This window comes from Rattus rattus, chromosome X (assembly GCF_011064425.1).
Source record: "Rattus rattus isolate New Zealand chromosome X, Rrattus_CSIRO_v1, whole genome shotgun sequence".
Taxonomy (NCBI): Eukaryota; Metazoa; Chordata; class Mammalia; order Rodentia; family Muridae; genus Rattus; species Rattus rattus.
The window spans coordinates 14,528,090-14,537,169 of NC_046172.1; the positions used below are offsets into that span (position 1 = coordinate 14,528,090).

The 9,080-nt window shown below is 46.9% G+C and overlaps 1 protein-coding gene across 1 annotated transcript in view; it reads left to right on the top strand.

Annotated features, from left to right (window-relative positions):
• The first annotated feature begins 1,467 nt into the window (after positions 1 to 1,467).
• Positions 1,468 to 9,080, top strand: part of Ccdc22 (coiled-coil domain containing 22) — a 13,326-nt gene continuing 5,713 nt past the window's right edge. Inside the window, 7 exon segments of the mRNA XM_032890052.1 lie at positions 1,468 to 1,614; positions 2,587 to 2,764; positions 5,973 to 6,105; positions 7,039 to 7,145; positions 7,273 to 7,339; positions 7,437 to 7,615; positions 9,038 to 9,080. The exon segment at positions 9,038 to 9,080 is cut by the window's right edge and continues 152 nt beyond it. Of these exon segments, the coding sequence (XP_032745943.1) occupies positions 1,565 to 1,614; positions 2,587 to 2,764; positions 5,973 to 6,105; positions 7,039 to 7,145; positions 7,273 to 7,339; positions 7,437 to 7,615; positions 9,038 to 9,080 (757 nt within the window). The 5' untranslated portion in view covers positions 1,468 to 1,564.

A 9,080-nucleotide genomic window follows, 5' to 3' on the forward strand; every position in this document is an offset into this window, starting at 1 on the left:
TTTTGCATTAGCTACATCAAACAAAATGTCAGCATATTTTTCTTTGGAATTGACAATCTTTGAGATACAAACAACAACAACAACAACAACAACAACAACAAAAGCCAAATCCTTTTTGAAAAAGAACAAGACGGGAGGATTTGCCATATCTGATATCAAGGTTCATTGCAAAATTACAGTAATTAAAAACAGAATACAGCCAGTGGTGGTAGTCCAAACCTTAATCCCAGCACTTGGAAATATTTATTACAATTTGAGAGACCAGACTGGGTTACATTGCAAGATTTTGTTGTCTCAAAAGCAAACCAAACCAAGACAGGACAGCACTATGACAGAGAGAGGGAGGGAGGGAGAGAGGGAGGGAGGGAGGGAGGGAGGGAGGGAGGAAGAGAGAGAGAGAGAGACACTTAGTTTAGAAACTGAGCCAAGATGTGTGTGGGATTTATGACAATCGTTAGCACTACTGGAGAGTAGAGACAAAATAGGCTGTTCAATACGTAATTGTTTCATAGATACTTGCTGTGTCAATATATATTGTATCACACACATGTATGGCATATTAAAAGGGTCCAGTTATTGGTTGTGTGAATGTAAGTATAACTGATGGCTCTTTCTCTCCCTATCCCACTGCCTTCTTTCTTTCTTTCTTTGGAAGTTATCTCCCTCAGTAGCGCAGCCTACACTTGAGACAGGGGTGGAGAGTACAGATGTTTGCCACTACACCTGGTTTAGGAATTCTGTTTGCTTTTTTTAATCTATTGGGTGTGAGTGCTAGTGGTACTGCTGCACATGTGGATGTCAAATGAGGACAATTTTATGAGTTCATTCTTCTTTTCTGTCAAGTAGGTCCTAGATTGAACTCAGTTTATCGTGCTTGGTAAAGTGGCCCACACAAGTATAATCAGCTTTGTTTTTTATTTAAAATCTATTATTATCTGCTCATTTTGTGTGTGCTCAAAAGCACACATGTGTCTGAGCACATGTGGAATTCAGACTCCTATCAGATCATTTCCTGTGTACCACCATGTGGATCTTAGGGATAGAAGTCAGGTTGTGAGGCTATCCTGAGCTGCCTCTCCAGTAGTGGTCTTAACCCTAGAAAGTAGGTATTACCAAAATTCTCATTTTAGAGATGAGGATAGCAAGCAAGACACAGGGGAACAGTCATTTTTGTACACTTAAAGAGTTTTTGTTGAATGTATATTTTGTTTATTTATATACATAGTAACTTATATACTTTTATAACTTGGAAGATGAACGTGTCCTTAAATGAAGATTTTCTCTGTCCTGACTCTCAACTCCCAAGCCAATTCCTTTTTTCTCTTGGAAGAGACCATGGGACTACAAGTGAAAGAACTACAACTTCCAGCAGCCACTATGTAATTCACACCCCGCCACCAGGCGCTGCCTGCGTAGAGCTCGCTCCCAGAACTACACTTCCCAATGTTCCTCGCGCGGCACGTGACGCTCTGTCCTCGGCGCGCTGAGAGCAGTTACTACAACGTAGCTCCACTTTCTCTGACCTGGTCCTAGACCCAGCCCCGGAGTTAGTATTAACTCCACCATGGAGGAGGCTGACCGAATCCTCATCCATTCCTTGCGCCAGGCGGGCACGTAAGTACGCAACCCCCAGTCGCCTCCAATTGCTCACATCCGGGACTCCAAAACCTAGGACCCCATTACCCGGGAACCTTAAAATCAAGACCTTGACACCCAAAGGCCCAAACTTATAGGATCCGAAGCCCCCCCGCCCCCGCCCCGCCCTGCCCGCCTACACTCTAACATCACGGGTCTCCTAAATACTTTGGTCTGGAAATTTGGTAAACCTAGAGGACTCAGACACCTTACAAGCCTGGAACCTCCGGAACTGAGACCTGGATATGCTGGGACCCTGACATCTAGAGGCTCTAAGACACCTGCCCTCTGAGATCCAGGAAACTGATAACACAGGAGTCCGGCACTCGGAGTCTCCTGAATTCCAGTGACCGGATACTTCGAACAAGCCCTGAAACAGGGCTTATCAAAACACCAGGGCCCAAAAATCTGACACTTGGCAACACACACACACACACACACACACACACACACACACACACACACACACACACACACACACCTCACCTCTATTTGAGGGCCTGAAAGTCCTGGATGCCAAAAATTTAGGATGCCTGATTTTTTTGTTTCTATTCAGTGACCCTGACATTTGAGACTTCTGAAAACTTTCAGCCTCTTACTGTGTATTTTCAAAAAAACCCTAGAGGATCTAGGAGGCCTTGCCATGCAATGGACACAGTGTCTTTGTGCCCAAAAATATGGAGACTGGGCCACTTGGACCATTTTCACCTTTGCAGATCCCAGAGGTTTGAAACTTTGAGGTGCAGGGGAGTTTGAGACATTTCTGACCTCAGGTTGCCTGTATCTTAGGACTGAGGTCTTAGGACTAAGTAAAAGTCATAGTCACTAACACTCCAGGTCTGCTGAAGCCTAGGTTGTGTTCCCTGCCCTGACCCAGATTCTAGAGCATTCTCTGTCTAGAAGGCTGTACTTTGTTTCCCTGCCCCTCAAGCCTGGTGCTTTCCTCTTTAGGGCAGTTCCTCCAGAAGTGCAGAGTCTGCGAGCTTTCACCACGGAGCTGGTTGTAGAGGCTGTGGTCCGATGCCTTCGAGTGATCAATCCTGATGTGGGCTCTGGCCTCAGTCACTTGCTACCACCAGCCATGTCTGCCCGCTTCCGCCTGGCCATGAGTCTGGCTCAGGCCTGCATGGTGAGTGCCCTCCTCCCTATGCACACTGTCTTCCTTCCTTTTTCACAAAGTCACCAAGTTCTTCTCTGTCCCTCAGCATTCATTAATGGTTAAAGCTTCTTCCTCTGTAGCCAAACTGTGTGATGAGCTGATTCTGTTTGTGCTTGGACTACCTTTAGCACACATCTTTTAAGCTTGGCATCAAGCTGTCACATAGTAGGCCATTTATCTATTTATTAGGGCTGAGGACCTTGATTGGGTTGCATACCCCTAAATAAAGCTCTGACGAGATCCTATGGGCATCCTATAGGACCCCGTGATAACTTGTTTCATCCTATGGAAGGGATAGTTCCTCAGAGGAAGGTTATTGTCTGCTACATTGTACTATGTCTCTCATAGTTCCAAAAATGATTCTCTAATGAAGCACCCACCCCTCTCCATTTCAGAGCTGTGTCCACTTACTGTGGTCAAGAGCAGAGAGTTCCGTGTTTTCTTGTAGCTCACTGTCTTTGAGGCTTTGGGCCTGCCCTTTAACCTCTTTGGTCCTCAGTTTCTCTCTGTGTTGACTATGTATGAAAGCTAAACTGAATCAGGGTGCAGCTCAGTTTTAGAGTGTGTACTTCACACGTATGAAGTCTTGGGTTCAGTCTCCAGCATGCACAAAGCAAACACTGAGTTGCTATAGGAATAGTTGATCATATACTTTGGCGGCATGTATTCCAGCAGCCTGTGGCTATGGAGTGGTTGTAGATTCTTCCAGAATACTCAGTAGGTTGCTATGAGTGGTATATCTGTAGGGTATCCAGTAAGAACTTCCTGTAGACTAAAGGGGACAGGTCATCACAGTTGGCTGCCTTGGACTACTGTTTTTGCAGTTTTGGTCTGAGCAGTTCCACTGTTAGTTCTGCCTAGCCGCCCATTACTCTAGGGTTTGTCTAGCTATCAAGAGTTTACTTTCTTCTGTCTAGGACATTAGACATGGTCTAGACTGTGGTCCCATGAAGCTATCAGTCCATCCCTGTTCTGGGGCTGTGTTCTGGAAAACAGACTTCAAAGAGGGAAGTTTGCGCCTTCTACTGGGGCATGGAGTGCTCAGTGGGAAGCACCCAAGGTGGTGGGGTGAGGGCTTTCTCTGATGTTCCCCCTCAGTGCCGCCTGCCTTTGGATGTTGACTGACTATGCTAATTTCAGTGTGAGGGCAGTGGACCTGGTGGTTATGGGGCACACATGTACTGTCTAGCTTAGTAGCCATGGCTCGTCCAACAACCAGAAAGGTCTCCAATTCAGCATTGTATGCTCTGGTGTCTTCCTCTGGATATACCTTGCTTCTGGTATCTATTTCTGTACCTACGCCACCTCTCTATTTTTGGCCTCTCTCACTATATACAGGAGTCTTACTTAGTCCATGCTCTATTACCGTAAAGAGGCACTATGACCATGGTAGCTCATATAAGAGAAAGGCAATAATTGGGGCTTACTTACAGTTGTAGAGGTTTAGACCATTGTCATCATGGCAGGGAGCATGGCAGGACACAGGCAGACAGGGGATCTGAGGGTTTTACATCTGGATCCTAAGGCAGCAAGGAAGAGAGACTCTGGCCTTGGTTGGCATGGGCTTCTGAAACCTCAAAGCCCACCCCCAGAGACACATTTTCTCTAACAAGACCATACCTCCAGTCCTTTCAAATAGTACCGCTCCCAGGGGACCAAGCATACAAATCTATGAACCTATGAAGTGATGGTTATTCAAGCTACCATAACAGCCCACTCCTGAAGTGAGTTTTCCTGTCAATCACAAGTCTTTGATTGCAGACATCAGATAAAAAATTCCTAAATAATGTAGCATAGAAGCCAGTTGTTTTTATACTTGTGTGATCGTGATCTTTGACACAACTTCTCTTGTGACAGAATACATGAATACCCATCCTAATGGTTTCTTTTGAGTCAGTACTTTGTGCCAGGCACTGTGGTGACATGCTGAGAACTCAATTTTTGTGACAACTGTCTGAGGACTTTTAGTATCTTTTTTAAAAATACTGAAAACATTTTCTTTATTTAGATGTATTTTTTAATTTTTTAATTTAATGAGTGCTTTTGCCTGCATGTATGTATATGCACCATTTGTGTGTCTGATAACGGTGGATGTCAGAAGAGGGCACCACCCCCCTGAAACTGAAGTTACACATCGTTGTGAGCCACTGTGCAGATGCTGGGAACAGAACCCAGGTCCTTTGGGAGAACAGCCAGTGTTCCTAGCCACAGAGCCATCTCTCTAGCCCCTGCTATACATTTCTTTTTACATGACTAAAGTGAGGTACAGAGAAGGATTTGCCTGGGGTCACACAGTTGGTAACAGGCAGGGCTTGGGTTTGAGTCCAGGAAATTTGCCTTCAGGGTCTGTATGTCTTTGAACCTATCTTCAACACTTGAGAGTCCTTTCTTTCTGGCCGTGTGCTTGCTGATTTATTTTACCTGTTGTTGTTGTTATTGTTGATGATGATGGTGGTGGTAGTGGTGATTGTGATGATAGTGTTAGTGCTAGGGACAGAACCCAGGGCCTTGCTCATGTTAAACCCTCTGAACCGCATCCCCAGTTCTGTTTCTTTTTACACGCTGCTTATATAGATTTATGACTTTCCTCTCAAAGGTTCTAGATATTGTTTTCTGAAGTGCTCAGTGTTCCTTTGACTTTGTTAATTATATTTTTCTTAAAGTTGTTTCTTTTCTCATGGGCAGAAATCTCTTGTAGCCTTTGGATTTTGAGTCATAGTTCATTAGCGATACTAAGCCTTTTTAGTTTTGCTGTTGTTTCTGCTTTTGAAGACAGGGTTTTTCTGTGTAGCCCTGGCTGTCTTGGAAGTTGCTCTGTAGACTAGGCTGGCCTTGAACTTACAGATCCAAACTCACAGATTAGCTTCTTCCGCCTCCCAAGTGCTGACATCAAAGTCATGCACCATCACCATCAGGTAGCGGCCTCTGAGCTTTAATGTCTATTTTATTTTTTTGATCTTGTAATACTGACTATGATGGCTTTATGGCTGTCACTGGGGCCTGGATGCCTTGGGGATGCAGGGGGAAAGTGGGAGGGTAATGACTGGTGAAGGAGTCAGAGTCGGTGTGATGGTCACAGGGACCCTAGGGCAGGAGCCTCCCTGCTTGGCAAATGGGCAAATGGGGGTCTGATTTTTATCATCAGCATCATTACCTAGTTATATTTGCTAACCTCCAGGACCTGGGCTATCCCTTGGAGCTTGGCTATCAGAACTTCCTCTATCCCAGTGAGCCCGACCTCCGAGACCTACTTCTCTTCTTGGCTGAGCGGCTACCCACCGATGCGTCTGAGGATGCAGACCAGCCTGCAGGTATGAGCTCCTGTAGGACTGGGAAAATAGACTGTGATCCCGTGGGGATAGGGGCCTGAGAAAAGTGTCGGGAAGGGTAGGGGGCAGGACATATCTTCTAGAGAATTGGGTGGATCAGAGAGAGGTCAGAGAACAGATGAACCCAAGGCAAGCATTGTGAGCCTGGGGACTGGGTTCTACATCTTCCCTCCTGTCCCTCGCACTATCCTCAGTCCAGTCTTCTCACATGGGTGTTCTTGGTGGTCTCCCAATGTGCCAGGCGAGATCTAGCCTCAGGGAATTTTGGTCCCTGGACTATTCTCCCCTCAGCTCTCTTCATAGGCAGCTCCCTACCAGGCGAGTCCAAAGCATGGGACACATGCTGCTGAAGAAGCTACAAACGTCACCCAACCTGAAACTGTAAACTTGCCTAAAGTGTTAGGAATTTTGTGTTTTTTTCTCCCCACCCCTGAGTTTTGTGTTTTTTGGTGTGACTTGTTTCACACTGTTTTTGAGCATGAACTTTGTAGATGGTAACATCATGCCAAAATGTCAAAAGGTTAAATATCCTCAACTTTCTGTGGCTTCTGCTCTGCTATCTCAACAAGGCCCTTCTCTGGCTGTTCATCGGAACACTGTAGCTCCTCTTTTCCATCCTTCTCTTTCCTGCTTAAAGTAGATGGTGGTAATGGTCCTATTCTTGAAGTTTCTTTTCTGTTATCTTGCTGACCTGTGAAGATGGAGACCATCTCATTTTTGTTTCCTGAGGTGGTCTTTAACCTGGTAACTGGTAACTGGTACCTCCTACGTAGTTAAAGCTCAGTGAGCAGTGAGTGACTGGAATGGTAGTTGAATCCATCTGCATCTGGAGGTGAGGGATCAGGTATTATGGCTGCCTTCCCAGATTTGTAACATGTTACTTCTTCCCTACCCACCCCTCTCGCCCCCTCATAGGTGACTCGGCTATTTTCCTTCGGGCCATTGGGAGCCAAATCCGGGACCAGCTGGCCCTGCCCTGGGTCCCACCTCTTCTTCGAACTCCCAAGGTGCAGCGTCTCCAGGTGGGATCCCCACCTCCATTTGGACTTGTCCCCCCCTTGCCTTCTTTGTCCTCATCTATTTGCTCAGGTTGTTGGCCCCTTTGACTAGTACCTCATTCCGGGGGCACTGACTCTGCTCTCCCCATAGGGCTCAGCCCTCCAGCAAGCATTCCACTCCAGCAGGTTGGTTCTGCCTGAATTGAATTGCCGAGGAGGTGAGTCTACACTTGTGTGCACCTAAGCGAGGAGTGGAGAGGCTTGTGCGAGCATTGGTGGGCGAGGACAAATGGCTGACACTGTCTCTGCCTTCAGAGCCACGGGAGTTCCAGGCCAGTCCCCTGCTGCTACCAGCCCCCTCACAGGTGCCCCAGCTTCTGGGGAGGGCAGCCTCGCTCCTTGAACACCATGCCATCCAGCTCTGCCAGCATGTGAACAGGGATTGCCCAGGAGATGAAGACCGAGTGCGCTGGGCATCCCGCCTCCCATCCCAGGTATCCCTGTGGTCAGCTCTCCCCTTGAGCCTTCTGCTTCTGGTGGCTCCTGTGTGTTCTCTGTGTCCCGTTTCCCCCCATTCTGTCCCTCTCTTCATTGCTTCTCCTCTGTGTACACCTGCCTGGCTCCCTGCCTGAAAGAATGGAGAAGAAGTGTGGAACCTGCAGCAAGTCCTTCCCACATGCTCCTCTGTTCTGAAGAATGGGGGTGCGGAGTAGTGACCTTGCATGAGTTTAAGCTGGGACTGTTGGGAGTATGCCCTGTGGGGACGGGGCGTCAGCCTTTCAGTTTGTCTGTCTCTGTGTTTGATCCTCATGGTGCCTGGCTCTAGGTGTCTGTACCATCTCCTCCTGTTACTGTCTTGTGCTGTGGTTTCCCTGCCCCACCTTATCAACCCTTTCTGTCTCCCTGTTTGTATACTGAATCTTTCTGTTTCACCTTTGCCTATTCCTTTTCTCTCTCTGTCTCTGTCCATGTCTTACCCTGTCCTCTCTTTCCCCCATATCTACTTCTCTGCTGTCTCTTCTTTCTAGCTTCCTCCTATCCACTTCCGGTTGTGTCTTTCTATCTGTCCTTGGCACCCTGGTTGCCATTTTCTTATTCTTTCTCTCTCCCTGTCCACTCTTTGTTTTTCTGTGGGGGGGGGGAGGGAAGTTTTGAGACAGCCTCTCACTAGATAGCCCAAGCTGGCATCAAAATTATAATCCCCTTGTTTCGTCTCCTGACTGCTGAGACTAAAAGCACGTACCAGCACACCTAGATCCTGTCTCTTCTACACTTACAGGAATTTTGATGTGTAAATGTAGAGGCATTGCTCTAACAATTCTTGTCTTCTAGACTTTCTTTTATTCTCCTTTAACTTCCCCACTGTGGTTTTAGAGCAAATCTCAGAGCTTGGACTATAGTTTCATTGTAGAACCAGGTTCCATTCCAGGATCAAATCCTAGTGAATCCAAACTGTCACATAATTTCAGCTCTGAGTACTCCGACACGTCATTACTCACAGGAACATTTTTTTTGTGTTAATGGAACCACTGTACCATTTTCCTAATGAAGTGAATGATTTCTTAGCACCATTTAACACTGAAAGAGCTGCTCTCGTTACCTCTTCTTTATCTTCCTGTTCCCAACCCTAGAACTCTACACTTCTTTTGCCTGGCACCTTTTTCTTTTCTTTCTGGGTCTACTCTGTCCACCATTCTTCCTCTTTCTGATTGGAAAGTTCCAGGCTCACTTTTCTGTCTAGTCACTTTCTTCCACAGGGTAAGGGGTGACTGGGTAGAGAAGTGCACTTGTGGAGAGAGGCACCTCTCTGTCCTTGGGGAGCTCTTAGGCCAGCAGGGCCAGGACCTGTCTTGCTGGGAAGTCACAGCCCTAGGGACCAGCAGGTATGCCTTCCTCTTGCCCTCTGTTCTTTCCAGGAGGATCCCCGGGCTCCACAGCAGAGACTGCACAAGCAGCTGA